This window comes from Lepisosteus oculatus, chromosome 16 (assembly GCF_040954835.1).
Source record: "Lepisosteus oculatus isolate fLepOcu1 chromosome 16, fLepOcu1.hap2, whole genome shotgun sequence".
Lineage (NCBI taxonomy): Eukaryota > Metazoa > Chordata > Actinopteri > Semionotiformes > Lepisosteidae > Lepisosteus > Lepisosteus oculatus.
In genome coordinates this window covers 2548590-2569323 of record NC_090711.1, presented here as the reverse complement: position 1 = coordinate 2569323, position 20734 = coordinate 2548590, and the positions used below count along the sequence as shown (strand labels likewise).

The 20734-nt window shown below is 43.2% G+C and overlaps 1 protein-coding gene and 1 long non-coding RNA gene across 2 annotated transcripts; both read right to left on the bottom strand.

The window, feature by feature from the left end:
- Positions 1 to 2180: 2180 nt before the first annotated feature.
- c16h20orf96 (chromosome 16 C20orf96 homolog) lies at positions 2181 to 12459 on the bottom strand. Its single transcript, XM_015365075.2, has 11 exons — positions 12252 to 12459; positions 11706 to 11773; positions 10350 to 10545; positions 9653 to 9786; positions 9057 to 9215; positions 8176 to 8275; positions 7569 to 7726; positions 6780 to 6881; positions 5242 to 5328; positions 4955 to 5073; positions 2181 to 2753 (listed from the first exon to the last, which is right to left on the bottom strand). Exons 2-11 carry the CDS (start codon positions 11760 to 11762, stop codon positions 2693 to 2695), a joined length of 1173 nt encoding a protein of 390 aa, XP_015220561.2. The 5' UTR covers positions 11763 to 11773; positions 12252 to 12459; the 3' UTR covers positions 2181 to 2692.
- A 5289-nt stretch (positions 12460 to 17748) lies between these two features.
- Positions 17749 to 20016, bottom strand: LOC138223300 (uncharacterized). The gene is made up of 2 exons (XR_011181723.1): positions 19794 to 20016; positions 17749 to 19255 (listed from the first exon to the last, which is right to left on the bottom strand). It is a non-coding gene; the product is annotated as an uncharacterized lncRNA (long non-coding RNA).
- Positions 20017 to 20734: the final 718 nt, after the last annotated feature.

The window sequence follows — 20734 nt, the reverse complement described above, 5'->3', positions numbered from 1 at the left end:
CAAGGAACACACCAGGCAGGTCCGTAATACTGTTGTGGAGAAGTTTAAAGCCGGATATGGATACAAAAAGATTTCTCAAGCTTCAAACATCCCAAGGAGCACTGTGCAAGCGATCATCTTGAAATGGAAGGAGTATCAGACCACTGCAAATCTACCAAGACCTGGCCGTCCCTCTAAACTTTCAGCTCAGACAAGGAGAAGACTGATCAGAGATGCAGCCAAGAGGCCCATGATCACTCTGGATGAACTGCAGAGAACTACAGCTGAGGTGGGAGAGTCTGTCCATAGGACAACAATCAGTCTTACACTGCACAAATCTGGCCTTTATGGAAGAGTGGCAAGAAGAAAGCCATTTCTCAAAGATATCCATAAAAAGTCTCGTCTAAAGTTTGCCACAAGCCACCTGGGAGACACCCCAAACATGTGGAAGAAGGTGCTCTGGTCAGATGAAACCAAAATCGAACTTTTTGGCCACAATGCAAAACGATATGTTTGGCGTAAAAGCAACACAGCTCATCACCCTCAACACACCATCCCCACTGTCAAACATGGTGGTGGCAGCATCATGGTTTGGGCCTGCTTTTCTTCAGCAGGGACAGGGAAGATGGTTAAAATTGAGGGGAAGATGGATGCAGCCAAATACAGGACCATTCTGGATGAAAACCTGTTGGAGTCTGCAAAAGACCTGAAACTGGGACGGAGATTTATCTTCCAACAAGACAATGATCCCAAACATACAGCAAAATCTACAAAGGAATGGTTCACAAATAAACGTATCCAGGTGTTTGAATGGCCAAGTCAAAGTCCAGACCTGAATCCAATCGAGAATCTGTGGAAAGAGCTGAAAACTGCTGTTCACAAAGGCTCTCCATCCAACCTCACTGAGCTCGAGCTGTTTTGCAAGGAAGAATGGGCAAGAATTTCAGTCTCTCGATGTGCAAAACTGATAGAGACATACCCCAAGCGACTTGCAGCTGTAATCGCAGCAAAAGGTGGCTCTACAAAGTATTAACGCAAGGGGGCCGAATAATTTTGCACGCCCCACTTTTCATTTTTTTATTAGTTAAAAAAGTTTCAAAAATCCAATAGATTTCGTTCCACTTCACAATTGTGTCCCACTTGTTGGTGATTCTTCACATAAAATAAAAAAATTATATCTTTATGTTTGAAGCCTGAAATGTGGCAAAAGGTTGAAAAGTTCAAGGGGGCCGAATACTTTCACAAGGCACTGTATATAAGGGAATCATAGTGCCATAATTTAATGAGCTCATGTATTTGGAGAAAAATAGTTTTTATTGTAAGAGGATGAGTGCTTAACACTGAGTTAAAAAAGAAAGCAAAAGACCCCAGACCTGATTCTCTTTTGAAATTGTAGTAAATTGAAGTACTACAAAAAAGTCTGCAGTGCAGTAAATGAAAAGCAGTAATCCAGCACCTGGAAATAAATGACAAACAAATTCCTCTAAATCTGAGGCTCTCGGTCACTGCTGAGGTCTTAATTCTAAAGGTGCCGACTCCAAATGCAAACCTTAACCGGACAGGAACATTTCTAACTGGAATGGTGACATCGCAATTCCTGCAATAGATCGAATCGGTACGTCTGTGCGTTTGTTTCACAATGGTGAATCAGTGAAACAGAAGAAAAGTCATGTACCTAGGCATAAGGAAAGTGAAAACCTCTTGTCACTGAGCAATGCACAGTAGGTTTATTGAAGGCTCTCCCTGGTGTTATGTAAAAAAATACGCATTTCACTTCAATTAAAAAAGCAGAACAATTATTGTTCTGTAATAAAAGGCCTTCTGGAGTCCCATACCAAGCCATAACATTTGTATCCCAGGACTGAGCAAAAAGCGCAGACTTTTCTGCAAGAAATCAGATTTTTCTGACTTGGCTGAATCTTTTCCAACTGCACACACATTCAATCTGTTATCCATGGGACGGTGTGCCGAAGAGCCTACCAATTTATAAACGCAACTGCTTTCCCACACTTCGGCACATTGTGGAGTCTTCTTTCAAACTATATTTCCTAACACGCCTCCAGCGGATACACACAGGGACTAGATATAGATTTCTCTGCTGACTACTGAATTTAAACCATGCCAGTTATAACTCCCAGAACAAAAACGGAACACTTTCTGTCCTGGAAATCTGTGCACAATCACCACCATGAGAAAGGAGGTTCTGAATGAAAATATAACTCGCTTTTAAGTCTCAAAGGATATAAAAGAAGAACACAAGTGCACAAAGTGCTTCATTTTGGTTTCACATAGTAACTCAACAGACAAAGTTAGGTTAAAAAATATTTGCATTAAAAACATTCTGTTCCTTGTTTGCCCACAAAATCCAACAGCAACAACTCTAAGGCCTATGACTGCAACAGGGTATAAGCCAAATCTCCTGTGAGAGACACTGAAATGATTTGCTTTCAGAGCTGCATCTAAAGAGTAAAATGAGTTCCACAAGTTCCAGCCTGTTGCAACTTAGAAGAGTAATCTTTATCTGTAAGAGTGGTACAAATACAGCCTGCTCTCGATGTACAATAACTGGCTGTTGAATCTGAACAACCTAGCAATTAAACATAATGTTACAAACACTGTATATACATTTTCTGATCTGGATTAAATCAATTCAAACGCATGAGCGCAGATATAGAGCGTTTCTGATAAGTCCCTCCTGCCATGATCAGTGTAGCTAAATAGGGAGCCACTCCTCTCTGGGAATGTTTAATGTCACGTCCATATCCGGAGCACATCTGAAACACAGACAATAAACAAATTAGTCTTACTGCTTGGATTATAATATACTCAAGCTGTACTTAAATCATTACTGAGCCTGAGAGAATACAACTTCGCACTGTGAAAATGACCTGTAGGCCTTCCCTTGTGTGCTCTGGGATTTTACATGATTTAGCAAAATGTTGACTTGGCACTGGATGTCCCGAGGTGTATTCTTCACCGTTAATGTAAAAAACATATTTCGATTCAATGAGAAATAAATATTTTAACTTTGCGAGGCTGTTAAATCAGAAATGAATTGAATCATGGGTCCAATGCAAAATGTTGGAAGACAGGTCCCTGAAATGAGCTGTTTAACTTTGTTTTGTGTCATATTTAATGCTAAATTTCAACAGCACGTGGGCTGGCAACTGAGCACGGGCCTGTTTCTGAGAAAGTTCATGCCATTTATTTATTTGGATATTTTTTCTTGTAAAATAGGGCACAGAATCCGATGGTGCCAACTAAAATCTTCTGACTAAACATTTATTAAAGGCAGCACATTGATGACACTCTGAGAAAGGACATAATATAAATCATTTATTTCTATTCCACAGAAATAAGAGTGCTTCACCTTATGTATGACTGAACCCCTGTTAATGGGGGAAACTACTGTTATCCTCAGAGCAGCTTCACACTTGTCATTCAGGAAAAAGATCTTCTTCATTGGCTGAAACATTGCGCACACTGAAATCAATCTTATCTCCGCTGGCAGAGATCTCTGTTCCCATGGACTTATTTCAACGGAAACATCCTTTGTTCTTCCATTGAAATAACATATTAAATAACTGCACTTTGGTACTTAGTTGTAATAAAAGAAGATGTAAAATAAATAAGAAAAGGATCGTATTTCAAAACCAAATCTACATTTGTTTCTTGGTTTGGAACAACTTGCCGGAAATTTGAGTCCCTTATGAACTTTTAATGACAGATTTGGACTCTGCGATTTCAAAGCTTGCTGTGACTCTTCGTGTATCTTTAAGATGTCTCGGAGAGATTTTCTAAAACTCTGTACTGTTATGTTGAGAGGTACAGTGCAGTGCTCTTCCCTTCAGCCAGCTGTTCTGCCCATATTGTGTGTGCCTGTGGTTTAGCATTGGAGAGCTTCAAGTCACAAGAAGCTCAGAAGAAAACGATTAACTATCATGGGAAACCCTATATGGTAAACAGTATGGAAAGCAAACCTCTTACAACAATTACATATAGAAAAAGGCATTATTTACTCATATATTTTTCCATTATGTTATTCATCCTCTTTAGTAACCTTATTCTTTATTGTCGTCAGAATCTAATTAAGTGCTTTTTTACGATTTTAGTAAACAACAGAAGGGGAGTGGAGAAGCCTGTGTATCAGTGCTGAAACAGATGTCTTTTATTTGGTGTTTTTTTTAGTGACCGGAGCTCCGATTTCCCTCATGTTAGTAACATGCAGTTGTTTGGGTAGCCTTCAGCTAAACACAGAGGATGCTGCTGGTCCAGGTCAGAGAGCCCCGTCACACACACACAGGCAGTGTTTTGCCCTGGCACGGTTTCCTGTCTCATATGGGCAGAGGGCCAGGGACAAGCGGTTCAGTCTGAGCAGGTTACATGAGAGGCATGGAACAAAAGTTACAGGAGACGTGGCTGCCATGATCAGGACCTGATGAGCATCCCCGACAAATTAGTATCTACGGGTGCACAGAACTACAAGAAACTAAAGACTCAGAAGAAGCACTGAAAAACCAGAAGTTATACCATGATTCATCTGCTATGCAAGCATGAGAAAAGCATGCCAGGCCAATTAATGCCTGTGCTTTGACACGACAGCAGGTTATTTTTCGAGGTGCGGAAAAAACAAACAAACGCAACACTGCCGACACACTCCGCTGCTTGACAAAACAAAAGAGCAAAAGGCAAACTTGGCCAAGGTGCTATTCAGCATTTTTTAGAATACACATTTTTTTTTAATGTTGAAAAACTGCAAGCCTGAAGACGGAAATCTTGCTCAGAGAGAAACCAGTAGGGGGGTTTCAGTTCAGGCACATACACGTATAGTGATTCTTATCAGCTCTGAGCTGTGTTTTTAATCGTGTGAATTATGTGTAGTGATCAGTTGGTCTCATTGGTGAACACGAGATATCTTGTGGTGCAAGTCAGTGATGATTACACAGCACATTACTCTATAACCAGATAAACATACTTATCTCTTCTGGGGAAAACATCGCAGAATATCTCTTTCCTGATGTCCGCTCTAGATTGCTGGAGCTGTTGGACGGTTTTCTCCAACGCCTGGGTCTTCTCCTCGAGCTCGCTGATCATCTGCAGGGAGAAATGGAAAAGAAACTGAAGAAGACACGTAATGACATTTAAGAAGAAACGGACAATCCAGGCTTCTGATACCGGAAATTTTAGTCAGTTTCCTTTCACGGTGTTAGAAGTCTCATTGTTTATTTACAAACCTGAATACAGTTAAGGTTTTCAACTCACTTTTTGGTGAAGTTCAATTTCCTTCTTCATTACTGAATTATGGAACAGCATGTGCTCCACTCCAGGAGGAATATAGGTCATCTTTTCCTAGACAGTTTAAATAAACACCAGAATTATTATTTTTTTACATCGTACAACCTGGAACCTGGAGACACGGACCAGAGGCAGGTTTGGAGTCTACGGATACTCTACGATGAGGAAAGAGTGGAGTTGGTGTCACGATCTCCCACTCGCAATAATGACATCTTCTAGGCCAGTGGTTTCTGTCCTGGTCCTGGTGAAACCCACACAGCTGCTGGTTTTCAATCCAGCCCAGCTTCATGACAGAACGAAGGCCTAACTCAATCGAAGACTTGGCTTCAACTGAATATTTGCATTTTGTTTCTTGTCACACGTCTGGGATTTTATTTCACTTACAATATATATGATGGTTAAAGCCCCAAAATGTGTAAGAGCTGGGAACACACAGGTCAGGTCAGTCTTATTATTAAGTCAATGAAGGGTTTGACTGTGTAATTGAGGGCCCGGCTGGAACACAAACCAGCAGGACCAGGACTGGGGACCACCAGGGGAAAGGACAGTCAGTGGAAAATGACAGGAGTCATGAGTCCCTGGCTGTCAAGAAAGGAAATATGGAATCTGGTTTTTTTTTTTTTTTTTTTTTTTACATTGACAGGAAGGGGACAGCTCTCAATTTCCAATTTCTGTTTGTCCAGTTGACCTTGGGGGTTCTCATTTACTGCCCCGAAAAAGACTACAGAGCAAGTATGGTCCTCCTGGGCTGTGGTTTCCAGAACTCCCTCCCTCGAGGAGGGAGAAAACGCCCCTGACATGTCAACGAGCCGGTACACATACATAGTAATGATCAACACTGTACATTCAAGATGGGCGAAACTGAGCTTGAAGAAGGGGCTCTCCAAACAGGGCCTGTGTGTGTACGTGGACTCTGTGTCCAAGCAGAACATGTGGTGAAGCTATGTAAAGGCCAAATATTAGGATAAAGTGTGAAAAGTGAAGAATCTGGGTCAATGGAATGGCATTGGTAAGGTCTAATTTATTTTACTCTTTCCTTAATACATTGGTTAGTCCATAGTTCGTTCTTGACATCATTGCTCAACAGTGCAACCTCAGGACCCGAGTGGAAATGAAGACGTGTGCTTAGTATTGAAATCAGAAATCGCTCCCATAAATTAAGGGTTGTGATCTGCCCAGTCATGCTGTTAATTCCCTGGAATCTTTCATGAAATGGCTGGATTAGATCATTCGATCAATAAGCTGCTAGAAACCAAATAAGCAAAATAACAGCATACTGTAGGTTACAAACAAAAGGAAATAAGGATTTTTTTTTGTTCTAATCGATTCGCTAAGACAGTTAGCTAATCATGGCTTATGAAGCAGTCAGGAACTATGAGAGAGTGTCAACAGTTACTTCTTAACTGGACAAATGGGCTATATGGGAGCTCATCCCAGCCTCTTGGCAGGAAGTGATGTCACTAGGCTGGCTTGAGCTGTGCAGGACACGAGCAGGTCTTCATTACCTCAGCGACTGCGGACAGCATCTCATCCTCCGTCCTCCTGAAGGACTTCTCCAGCTTCCCCATCTCGGACTGGGCAAGCAGCTGGATATCCTCTCGCTCATCCTGGCCGAAACAAAACGCGAGCCATCTTGGAAAAAAAAAAGCTCAGCTCTGCTTTATAGCTATGCACTGCAGTTTTTAACAGCATTTCCCACTCTCTCGAGATAAGCTGGCTGGGTTTTAGACCGGCCTGTGGAGGGATGTTCATAGATGCTGTTATAGACAAAGCTGCTGTCTATGAAAAAGGTTTACGAGAATTGCGCTTGGCTGCATGCTTTTGCTGTAGCCTGGGCCTCTGTGGTGCTCAAAATATGTTCTCACATCCCCCGATCAAAAACACTGAAGCAGGCCAATATCTAAGACCTATCTAACTATGGAATGAAAGAGAATTATATATTTATTGTATTTTACTTTAGTAGTAAAATTAAAGAATACATGAAAAATTACACACATCGTGATCTGAAGAATCAAAGTAATTGTCAATTATGTGCATGTGGTTAATTTATGTTTTTTTTTCATGATTTACCTTCTAAACAAATCAGGCAAATTTCACACTTCCAGGTTAAGACCATTTCTCTAAAGGAAATTTAAGCAGCTAAGTCTTAATTATCTTGGTAAACATCTCCTGTTTTCAAGAGGGGATGTTTGTCTGCTCAGTGGTCTGCTCTGTCCATGTCTATGTGCACCGACAGCTTATCTTGCGAGTGTGGAACATGGGTTCAGGTGAGCCTGGCCAGTATGATTGGCTACCTGATGCGTCTCCTGCAGTTTTACGATCTCTCTCTGCATCTCTGCGATCCTCAGAGCTTTCACAGGGTACTGCTTGTCTTTGTATGTCTTCAGCGTGTGGAGCTCTGTTTGGGCTTCACAAACCTCTGTCTTCAGCTTATTTAGCTGTTCTTCCAGCCCTACGAGAGGCCCACAAACGCAGTGTGCATTAAGCTTTTTCTCTACTACGTTATGCCTGCTGCACAATTCATCACCAAGCCTGCCTAAATCCTTAAAAGAGCAGTGCAATGACCTGTGTGTAATAATGACTCAAAGAAAGAAATGGAAGGTACCTTGCGGTCAGTCGCAGATTGAAGACAAAACTTCAAACAACTGTGTTTAATAAAATCACAAATCAAGTACTTGATGGTGAAGTTCCGAGAGCCAGACACAAGAAAGGTAAGTCTTAAGAGAAAGCTGACATTATGAACTACGCATGAAGATACAATTGGATTTGGGCCACAGTGTAAAAACACAGGTTTTCTTTAAACTTGATGGCAATATCGTAGCCCAAGAAAGCAGGGAAAGTGTTTCTTTGTGTGATGCAAGCAGAAGGAAGCAGATATTGCCAGTTTTTTTTTCCACTGACCCTGTAGGCCTTTCTTCAGAGTGCTTTCTGTCTCCTCAAGGTCAGCTTTGGCCTTTCCAATCTGGCTGCGACTCCAGCCATCAAAACCTCCAATTGAGTCCTTTGAAGACAACGAGACAGGGAAAAAACATAATTCTCAAGAATTACCAGTGGAACAGTGCTCTGCCTTCACGCAGTTTCGTGTTGAAAACACAAAGGCAAGTTGGGACAACAGGGCACAAAAGTAACTTCTCAAGCCCAAATCCTTGCAGGTTCAGGATGCAATCTGCAGTTAGTCATTCATTAAAGTCTACAGCAGACGTGCGGCAAGTTACAGCATTTGAATCTGACACAATCGATCCGTTAAGCTGTAAAAAAAACAGAGAAACAATATTCCTCAAATTAGTAAATGCTGCCAGCTGGGACTGGGGTCCCATCACTTAATTTTCAGCTAGAGTTTACAATCGCTTAAACAAAACACCCTAACCTCTTCAGTCCTAACACTAATGTTAAAGATGTGTGGATTACCATAAAGGAATTTCTTATGACAACACAAAATGAACGGAGCTTTGCACAACAGGAGTTCAGGGGGAAGGGTAGATCCCAATCTGCCACACTTGCTCTCGCCTATGTACAGTATATAAGTCTTGTGCCCAGGACTTCCGTACACGCATCTCTCTCTCTCTCGCAAACCTTTCACCCCCTTCCCCCCATCTTCACTCCTGCAGCAGCTCCCTGGCTCATTCCTCGCAATAGTGAGGGGGGTGTTGGGCAGATCATTCTCTCAGCCAGGCGAGTCTCCTTTCACCCCTCTGTCACATTCACTGGGATCTAACAGGACTACTGAAATAAAACGCTGGGCCGTGTGGCGATGCGTGACCACATCCGACGCAGTCCCTCACCCCCAGTTTCTCATGCTGATTCAGGAATTCCCTGGCACGGACGGCAGAAATCCGGTCTTCTTCCCTGATCTCCTGGGCCAGGCGCAGGTTGGTCTCCTGAAGTGCTGCGTAGTGCTTCTCAAACTCCGCAATTGCCTGCTTCCTAGACCTTATCAGAAACTAAACACACGTGCATGCGAACTAATTGCCTTGCAATGGACAAACGCACGTCCCTCTTACCTGGGGGACAGAGATCCTTACACTCCTGTCTTGTTGCTGAGGCAATTCTCTTTAACACAAAATCCAGTAAGTAGAAGCCATCTTAAATGTGATAATCATTTAAAAGCGCATTAAACTACATATAGATGGTTTCAAACCCACTGAGGCCTATTGATTTAGCTACTACTGTTCATAAAATGTTATTTCCTGGGGGAAGAAATGTTTTGTTTCGTCTAAGCTGCGCCAAAAACAGATATCACCCTGTCCCAGCATGAACTCTGATCTCATCCCCAACCACCCAAATTCACCCCTGTACTCAGCCCTAGACCCAATCACAGCTCCTGACTGCACTGAAATCAGAAGCGTCAGCCCCTCCTCATCTTTAAAAGAGTCAGTACCTTCAACACTCTGATGTTGTCCCTTTTCTGAAGGACCTTCGGGTCAGACTCTACAGCCTTCTTCCGCCACAGGTGCCTGCAGGCTGACGAGGCAGGCGATTCCAGGACACGAGCTGTGCTGGACCGAGATCCCACTAGGAAATAAAAACGGCCACAAAGTCCTCGCTTAAGTCATTGGTTGTTGTTTTTTTTTTATTAGTGGACTTCAGTTCTTTCACAACTAAATATATCCAAGGCTCGTCGTTTGTGACTCAATTCATCAGACACGATTCTCAGTCACGCAAGTTATTGCCTGCACTAGCCCTCAGCCGGCTGAGGTTGATTTGATTGTCCTCATTCTGTTACTTGTTAACGAGAAGCTCATTTTCCATTAAAAAATAATCTTCTATAACCACCGATTCTTGCACTTAAAGTTATCTTCATAAAGCGGATTAGAAAACAGTCATGCGCAATCAGGGTTAAAGCCTGTTTTGTCGTGTTGGTTTTATTACTGCATAATAACTGATGATTTCTACGATATTAGGGTTCAACTTCATTTAAATACCTGAACTTTCTCCATGAGTTGTCCTTAAGTGTAACGGTGATGCCTGAGTCAGCTATGCACGTATAATTCAATACCCACTGACTTTATATGATCTAATGCTGAATGGGTTTTATTGAGAGGACTCCGGGGCTCTGCTCTGGAGTAAAATCTCACCGGATGTGTGGGTGTGCTGCTGGCGATCAGCAGGGGGCGACAGTGGGCGGTTCACTTCCTGGCGTGACATGGTGGTTCTGGGATGGCAGCCGGCCGGGCTGGGAATGGGTGGCAGGGAGGATCGCGGCGCAGGACGAGTCCCTTGACCTCCGGGTCGGCTTCTTCCCCTGTCCTGCCGCGCCCATCTGCTGTAGTCCTAGGCGGTTCAGCCCAACCCACATGCCCACACATGAGCTGGTACGACCTTCTCATACTCACCCCACTACCCCCCAGAGGACATCCTTGCTCTTAATTTCCACACTTGTTGACATGTCTCCTAGTGTACCTGTCTGTTTTGAACAATCTACAATGGGGACGAACAGCTTCAGACCAACGTATCAGCTTCAATCACATGGCCGGTTAGCTTGTTCCAAACCCCCACAACCTTTTCCTGAAATGCCCTTCCACTCAGTTTCCCCTCAGAGGCCCTCCGGCTTGTGCTTCGCTGTTGTTCTGAATGATTCGGCAGGGCCCATGCCCCCAGCGCCCCTGCTGCAGGACGCGCTGGTTTATAACATAAGAAGAACAGACTGAGCCAAGAAGAGAGCTGCGTCTCTGAAGGGACTGCCCTGTTTGAACTCTCTCTCATTTCCAGCGTTCCCGGTTCCCGCCCTGCCTTCCTGGTGTTCTCCAGCTCTGGAGGACACAAGAAGAAACTGAGGGGGAAGCACTTTTAAGATTAAGCACGGGAAGACCTTTTCTTTAAAAAAAAAAAAAAGACTTTGCCTGAAGTCTAGAGCAAGCTAACCTACCGTGTTGTTGAAACCGACACCCTGGCTTCTTTCAAGATATGTCTGGACAAGATCCTAAGATTAATTAGCTACTACTACCGACCAAACAAGCCAAATGGGTCATATGGCCTCCTCCTATTTCTAACCTTCCTTTCCTCATATTTCGTCTGTTTGCGAGCACATTGGACGATTGTTTCTAATTGGTCTTCAACAAAAAGATCAATAAAAAACTTTTCCAGTACTTAACTCCTGTTAATGGCTGCAGTAATGAAAAGCAGAGAAGCACATTTCCTCCCTGGGTGATGTCAGGCCAGGGCAGGGGCAAAATGGCTAATACAGTACATTTCTTTAAAAATGTGTTTTTTTTTTTTTTTAAATGGGTATCATACATGAATTATTATTAATCCCTTTATTTTACCAGTTAATGGCAAATTTCCATGTTCAATGACGACCTAGAACACCGTTTATACAGCGGTGTGTGAAGTGAGGAGCCGGTGAAATGAAGCACATCGATCAACAACACCACCCTAACCGGAAACGAAACCCCCAGCCTTCCGGTCCAGCGTCCTGCCCAATGAATACTCACCGCATTCCTGAACTCCTCCTGTAGGGACTTCACAAGACAGCTCGTTGGTGAAGCCATAACTTATCACCCTCCAAAGGCAAATAAAGAAACTTGTCATTACATTAAAACTGTTGATTAAAAATCAGTGTATTGGCTACTAAAAACAAGAACACCTTCCTCCCGCTGTTCACCAAAACAATGTGGTAAAAAAGCCTAAATATACAGTACATGCTTTCAGAATAAACCCTGGGGAATCTTTGGGTTACTTTAAAGGCACGGTCGTCCAAAAATAAATTACATGGATGTGTAAAAGATTTTCTATCCAAAATTAAAACGACAGTCAAAAGACTGACGACAGGCTAAGACTGTTGCAACTCTGAAATCACGCCGGAGTCCTGTATGTTTTCCTGGACCAAGGCAGTGTCTTTGCAGAAATCAACAGTTCACCAAGAACAGCGGACAGCCAACAAAACCCCGTGAGAATGTATTAAGTGCAATTGTAAATTATGAATTACAATTATAAAGTGAAATGAATGGCAGTAAAACAACATGGAACACAGTACTCACTCTTGTAAGCCTACATTTGTTATCTGCAGTAGTTGATCTATAAAACCCGTTACGACACGCACAAAAAAAAAACACGAATCTGGAAGTTTTTAAATCGTCCTTCTGATTCAAGTTTCAGCTCCTTCATGTCTCCGACCTCTGCTTGTTTACCATAGCAACCAGCCCTCGGCTCATCAGCCCGCGACTGCCGCCTGCTGGCCAGTTTGCAGAAAGCCCGAGGCGGCGCTCCGCTCCTGCAGCCCGTGGTCAAGAGTCCTGGGCAGACTAATTACTGTGCAGCCACAGTTTCCAAGAGGCAGCTGGTTGCTACCGATAATTATTCAATTAATGACAGTATTCGTCACCTAAACGTCCAGAACCGGAGGCGATGAGCGTCTCCTAGGGCGAACCTAAAGTGTTCATTAACACCATCAGATCGCGCACAAAAACCGAGCACTCCTGAACACTGATAAATTAGACATTAGAGCACGGGGTGAAGCGTAACGATGTATTTCCGACCCAGGCCGGCTCAAATGAAACATTCCTGTTTTTGTTTTGTTTTTTTTTTACACATGGAGTTTGGCGAAAACGCCCTATTCCTCGATTGAAAGGTATATGAACGCAGTGAACGCAGAGGAACCAGAGCAAAGTCTCCAACATAATCAAAAGGTGAAAGTCTTTATTGCATATAATGGTGGAATTTAATTCACGGTAATATTGACAATTGTAAATGAAGAAAAGAATGTGCTGTACTCAATAACAGTGAAATACATTTATTTAACACTCATAAACATTTTAATCTAAAATACAAGGTATGGACCAGTGTACAAAATAAGCAGTTTTTCCATAATACTCTGCCTTATTGTGTTAAAAGGCTCTGCGGGAACTCTTACAATGATGTACATATCCATGAGGATTCAACATAATATCCCAGATCTTAATCATATCAAAACCTTAAATTCCAAGTGAGAATAGGGCTTTTTAAGACCCCAATAGAATGAGTTGGTAAGATTTTTCTCAACTGAAAGAGTGAATGTACAAATGTTTAGCAACGTACAGGATCAAAACATTAACAGCGCTTGATACATTTTCTAAAAATGTCCGGCAGTAAAGTTTTCATTTCAACATCATTTCAGTTGTGCCTCAAACCCACAACAAAACAATCTCAATCTGTGATCCATGTCTGGAAAATAATCTATACCTTGCAACAGGTATGTATTTGGCCCACCACACCTTCAACAGCAAATAAAGTATAATTACATAAAAAACATAAATTAATTAGAAATTGGTATCTTGGTTTCTAGAAATCTAAAAAGAATTGCAAGCATTAGTCAAAACACACCTCCCCCCCCACTCCCCAAAACGATTCGCTAAAAAGCCCGACTACACTCCAGATACTTCTGGATTAAAACCTGGGGAATCTCTTATTTTACAGACATGATGTACAGACATTCCAGCAATGAGTAACATTTCTGCCACCCAAAATTAAACACACCTTCAAAGGCTGAAGAAAACAGCAAAGTAAAAAAAAAAACTTAGCGAAGTCCTACAGCAAATTTCAGGGCCATGGTCCTCCACTCCAGCACAGTCTGCTTAGGTCCTACTGGGTGGTCAGTCACCCCCACAGTCTCCCCCTCCACAGTCTCCCCCACCCCAGTCTCCCCCTCCACAGTCTCCCCCACCCCAGTCTCCCCCTCCACAGTCACCCCCACTCCAGCCTCCCCCTCCAAAGTCATCTCCCCCTCCACAGTGTCCCCCTCCAAAGTAATCTCCCCCTCCATCATCTCCCCCACCACAGTGTCCCCCTCCATTGTCTCCCCCTCCACAGTGTCCTCCTCCATCGTCTCCCCCCCAGTGTCCTCCTCCATCGTCTCCCCCACCACAGTGTCCTCCTCCATCGTCTCCCCCCCAGTGTCCTCCTCCATCGTCTCCCCCACTCCAGTCTCCATCTCCACTGACTATGTCCTTCACCCCCCGGCTGGTGAAGAGGTCATGTCCATGGTAGGGTTTGTGCTGCCCCTTCTTCTTCCTCTCCTGCTGTCTCTTCTTCTTCGAGGACTGACCCCCCATCTCTCCCCTGGCACCGGTCAGGACTCGGCTGCACGAGCTGCAACAGCAACGACAACGAGGATAACAACACCGGAACGTCTCGGGATCTCCCCAACACGAGCACGCTGAGCCAGGCAGGCTTGACCTCACCGCTCGTGAAGGGCTCTGTCTGATCTGCCGGGACCGTCACGTCTGCTCGGCTCTGTGCACTCAGCTGTAGCTCACAAACTCAATCTGTTCACATTGCCAGGGAGCGCCAAACAAGTCTAACCTGGTCGTTTCCTTTCTTTCATTTCCTGGAGTTGGGGGGCAGGGGCTGAGTGCCCTGCCTGCATATTTACATTTTTCATTGTGTATCTGAGACGCTTCCAGATGACATCAGCGTGCATTCGAACTGGAGCTGTGGATCTGTGCTTGTGGAGCAGGACAGCAGGATGCACACAGGCAAAGAGTCTGCGGAACGGGGCGACGGGAGATTGTGATCCCCAGATAACAGAGAGACCAAAAGATGAGATCTTCCAGCTCTCAGCTGTGCTCTTATGAAAGCTATGGACTAGTTAATGGAGTAATTGATCAAATTTGAAAATGCACATTGATTTATATCCCAGCTGAAGGTGAGCATTAAATCAAGTGTCAATCCAGCCAAGAGATTGTGGGACAATTTGTTATGGACAATTATCAATATGAGACACAACTACAACACAGCGCTGCCACTTCTCAATCAGCCACCGTGACACAGTGCTTAACAGACCGTTATTTACTGTTTAGTTCACAACATCAACAGAGACAGTTTTATATGTATAACGTCTAGTTTCGGGGATCCCTGTTGAAAGGGCCTGGAAATCTGGCCCCCCAGCCAGACGAGTCCTTACAAAAGAAGCTCACCATATCCTATGAGCATCTATGTATGGTCACTTGCTTTGTTAAGCACCTTGGGGCAACCTTGTTGTGAAAGACACTATATAAAAATGAACTGACTTGAACTGAATTGAACATAGGCACAGCATCAGCCTAGCATTCTGTTGAAACACCATAAAGCCAAGCATATGGTCTGTATCCACGAAGATCTACAATTTAACTGCACCAATCTGGTGACATTTTTGTTCGGTTGGGGACAGGGCATTCCTGACATGTCTCTGCGTTTCTCAGCAGTGACGTGACAATGGTTCTCAGACCTGCGAGCAGGGAAACCAGGTTGGCAGGTTTCAGCCTCGCCGTGCAAGAATTCAGCCCAGGGCTCTCAGCTAAAGTGCCTGAAGGGACTCTGTGTCTCCTGGATCTCCAGCGGCTCCGGCACTTTCCCACTGGGCGGGATGCCAGTTCAACCAGAGAGTTTCTTTCTTTGCTCTGGGCTATTAATTTTTTCAGAGGCACGTTACCGTGTGAAGACAACATTAAAATCAAATGCAGGAACTTTTATAGTTCCAACACCAACATAAGAGCTCTGGCTCCGATCACTGGGGTCCAGAAATGTGCAGACTTTCATTGTCTGATGTTATAAACAGCTCCTCCCCTGGGTGACGCATGGAGTTAAACCAGTTTAGGGTTAAATGGAGCCTTTGATCCCTCCACAGCCCAAAGCTGTTGATGACTGAAGAGACAGAGAAAATCTGCTGGATTCTGGACAAGGAGCTCCTGATTTGGGAGCCCAAGATCAGAGCCATTTTTACTCTGTGGGCCTCACAGTGCCTACAACACAATGAGCTTCAATTGAAAATGGAGATCAGAAGGCACATCTTTACACAAAGGGTTGTGGGAGTGTGGAACAACCCACCCAGTCTGTGAACATGTCATCAGTTGTTCTGGCTTCAGGGAAATAATGGATGAAATCCTTTTTTTCAACCAGAGAATTTCATCCTGCTTCCTGTCACGTGGGGTTTAGTTTGATTAACGTTTCCTGTTTCAAACTCTTATGTTGGGGTTGGAACTATAAAAATGGTCTGAAAAAATTAATAGCCCAGCGCAAAGAAAGAAACTCTCTGGCTGAAAGGCCTCCTCTTATCTGTAACCTTTGGTGCGGCCCCATAATTCAATACATTACTAACTCAATTGAATTGATAAAGGAGGCCTCAGGCTCTCCCGGTGACAACACTGAAGGTGCAGATACACCAGGCAAGCCATAGGGGGCGCTGTTGCACTGCATTTCAATAGCAAATCTTCAATTTGCCTTGGAGATGTGTAGAGGAATAAATGAGTTCTTCTCAGACTCAGTATTCATAATGTTTTGTTTCCACTCTTAGATAAGTGCAGGAACGGCTTATTCTCACCATCGTGTAAGAATCATATGGACTTATAACATATATAAGACTTTTCACTGACCCCACCTCCCCCCAAAATTAGAAGTAAAATTTAAAGTAGAAGATGAAGTTGTTAGGCTGGTCTTAAGGGATAACCTTTAAATATTTAAGAATTATTTTCACTTGGTTTAAGTTCACCGTGCAAACGACCACAGTCAGAAAATCATGAATACATTGTGTTGCTTCAAGAACCTCATTTAAAATATCAAAGTAAAACCGTAATTTCCGCTCTTCACATTCCCCATTTTTAAACACTGGAAAAACAAAGTTCTAAATAATCTATGCATCGTGCCGACTCTCTGTGGTGTAATCTCGTCACTAAAATTTAACCGGCTAGAGAAGGATACTGATATTTCAACAATTACTGACCCGTTGAAGTAGAAGAACTAAGACGTACCTTGCAGCTGGCTGTGGCGTCTGATTTTCCGTTTACCTCCGAGAAAAAACTTGACCACGACCGCAGTCATTGCCCTGTGAATCCAACTCCATCTTCCGACAGACTTCAGTATCGCAGTTTGCAGGTTCCTTCGAATACAAGGGTCGGTTTTTACTGCCTTCCATAACTGCGTGCGTCTGAAACAAACATGTTGTGGGAAAGTCTTCAGGTTTAGGTTAGTCTTTAGGAAAGTGTTAAGGTCTTACCCTAATGTGTTATAGTTTTCAAACGCCAGACTGCTGGTGGCTTTTAAGAACGTAAAAAGAGCTCATCTAGCTCGTTTGGCGTTTAGTAGCTAATTCATCCCAAAAGATCTCGTCTAACTGTTTCCTGAAAGAAGTCAGGTTTTATTGCTTCATCAACATGGCTGGGTAGCTCGGTCTACACTCCCACTAACCTTTGGACTGTGGGAGGAAAGTTGCATAAACACGGGGAGAACATACAAACTCCACACAGACAGCGCCCCATTGAAACCAGTGCCCCAGAGCTGAAAGGCAGCAGTGCGAACCACTGCTCCACAAAGTCACCCCCTCTTGTTGGGTAAGATGCACAGCTGGACGACATTTTTCTAGTGTAAAAACACAACTAATAGTCGGGTGATTTTCTTGTTACACCTGTTTCATTTGCCACTTTGCTCCTTGCAGGTGCTGTTGAAGTTTGGAACACTAAAATGTGATCAAACAGCTACATATTGTGACATTACATGGTGATAAAAAAAACAATTGCAATTTTCATGCATAGTCAATCCAGTTTTATTTTTATTGGGTAAATCCTTACAGTAAACAGCACCAGAAGGCACTTTACAAGTCGGATTACAATAGATTACAGTAACTTTGCTTTCTGTTGTGCGTGCATTCATGAAACATAAAAGAGATAGGCACAAAATGAAGATAGTGGAGATACAGGATGTGATCCAGAGAGCCTTCCATTTCTAGTGTTTACCACACTTTTAAATACATAAGAAAGAGAACCATTCTAAGAAAATTCTTCATGTATCTCAAATCTAGTGCAGCACCAGAAATATTAAATAGATTTGGTCAAAATTTACAGATTTTCTAAATGGTTTTGTTCTTATTTAGTGTAGGAGCATTTTGAATTCACCATGCTCTTAATTCTTTCATTTCCTTCATATACATAGGGGTGTAACACCATTGTCCTGACCAAATTTCCTATTTCCCATTGGCCCTTACCAATCACGGCCTTCTAATTATCCCCATCTATGAACTTCATTACTCTGCTCCCCTCCCCACTGAGAGCTGGTGTGTGGGGAGTGGACTGGCGCACTATGGCTGCTATCGCATCATCCAGGTGGGGCTGCACACTGGTGGGGGTGGAGGGGAGTCCCTATTATCTGTAAAAAGCTTTGAGTGGAGTGTTCAGAAAAGTGCTATATTAGTCTAAGCTATTATTATATATCAAACAAGAAAAGGTATAATATCTCCAGACCTATCGATCCTCTAATTATCCTGAGAAGAATAATATTTTTTGAAAATGAAAAACACACAGCATGCCCATTATCCAGAATTATTCAGTACAATGTCTGTCAACTGCACATTTATCTGACTTTCTTTAAAACCCGCCGAAATCAAGACATCCACCAAGATCTCCACCAAACCCACCAAGGTCTCCACCGAACCCACCCATATCTCCACCGAACCCACCAACACCTCCAAGAAACCCACCCATATCTCCACCGAACCCACCCATATCTCCACCGAACCCACCAACACCTCCATCAAACCCACCCATATCTCCACCGAACCCACCCATATCTCCACCGAACCCACCAACACCTCCATCAAACCCACCAAGATCTCCACCGAATCCACTAACGCCTCCGGCAACAGCACTGGCGTCAGGCCCCCCCCCACCATGATTTCCATAATTCGTTGACCCTGTCATCTTGAGGCAGTTCTTGAGAACTTTAGTACAGACTTTGACACCTGTGTTTCCAGGGTTCTTCTTCTTGTAGGCAGGGAGTTTGTTGCCCTTCATCACTGGCTTCTGGGCACCTCGCATCATTTGGGGGTTATGAGCTGGCATGCACCATGGGTTATGAGCTGGCATGCACCATGGGTTATGAGCTGGCATGCACCATGGGTTATGAACTGCATTGTAAAGTGGGCTGTGGTAAAGGAAGGGCGAAGGATGGACTCCTGGCATTAACGCAAACATCTGGGCTTGTCTCTTCCTTTCCAGCATCTCCATCCTTTGTCTCCAGAACTGATACTGCGCCATCTTCTCTGGAGGAATAAAGAGCACAAGACATTACTGCTGGTTGAGTGTGGGAGAACTGGTTCTCTTAAACTGTTTTTTTTTTTCTTTCTGGTTTTGTTTTACTTCCAGGTAAACTCCCAATTAAATTTCAGTACAACACTTTCAATAAATCCTATAGAAATTAGGAAACATATCTGCAGAAACAACCTGAATCAGCTCATTATTGTCTTAATTAGACCAGTTAGGTAGGTTTCCCAGCTCTTCGGGAGCTGCTGCTTTAAAGAGACCTGGAGAATCTGCAGACACACCAGCCCTCCAGATCTGGAACCACGCCAGTGCCCAGAGCTGCCCCTGACGTGGTCCAAAAAGGTGTTTTTCAAAGCTTTAATGCAGAACTTCTTCCTGTAGGCTAAAGTATGAATTGAAATGTGAGTACTTTACAAGATACCATTGAGGTAATATTAATTGGATAACTTGTCTAGCTGCATTAATACTTAAAGTAGAGGCTCTGGAAATCAATGATTTATGAAAGAGAATAACAACATCACATTTTCCACAACTTACAATTGTTTCAACAGCCCTGAGAGCAATGTCCGAGAAGGAGTAATTAAGGAAAGCTGAGAATGTACATGGATGAGCTGTAGATCCCAGGACAGACGATGTTCTGATCAGGCCCGGCGGGACGCTCAGAGAGGCTCTTCAGAACAGCAGCAAGCAAGCAGCTCAAAACAAACAGGTATGTCGACCTTTAAATAAAGTCTCAAACTAGTTAAACTGGATTTGTGGATCTTCCAGAAAGGTAGTAAGGCTGGTAACAGAAAGGCAGGGGCAAACATTTTTGTGCTGAGTTTTCAATGCTCGGGGGGGTGGGGTGGTGGATGCCTGGATTGTGAGCATACCTTTTTGTGTTTAAGGCTTAAGGTTAACAGGAAGACAACACTTCAGTTCTGTGTAATGATGTCTGGAAGTGTCTGCAGCTATAATAGATCAATAACTAATAACTCACAACTATAAATAACAATAATAACTAATCCAGCCCTTGGAACACTACAGTGCTAGATAGATCTCACATTATTGGTCTTCATTTCTTGTGTGCATGCAAATGGAAAAAGGTGGTATAATTTGTGTGGACTATTTGAAAAGAAGTTTGCTTCTGTTTTGGTTAAAGGATGAAAAGAATATAATGTTAAATCAAGTGGATGAAGGATATTTCAATTCCTGCAAGGTGTCGGAGGAGCTGTAACATAACTGATGTACACGATGGATGGTGCAATTTGTTGGAACAGGTTTGCAATAATGTGAAGTGTTCCGGTATTTGTGTTAGCCAAATACTTCAGAAAAAAATGTAAAAAATGTGCTTCAGACCCATTTAAAATAATATCTGTTTCTGGGTGTGTTTGTCTGCTACCTGACATTATAGTCATCGCTTTTACACCCTTCTGCAAGGACAGCCAGCTCATACTTATTAAATGTTAAATTCACTGTTTATTAAATTAAATGTTTAT

Coding starts and splice junctions, on each gene's coding strand:
- c16h20orf96 (XM_015365075.2), bottom strand. CDS start 11,762: ATGGCTTCACCAACGAGCTGTCTTGTGAAGTCCCTACAGGAGGAGTTC. Junction 9,216..9,652: donor ACAACATCAGAGTGTTGAAG/GTACTGACTCTT, acceptor ACGTGTGTTTAG/TTTCTGATAAGGTCTAGGAA. Junction 5,074..5,241: donor AAATTGAACTTCACCAAAAA/GTGAGTTGAAAA, acceptor TTCTCCCTGCAG/ATGATCAGCGAGCTCGAGGA.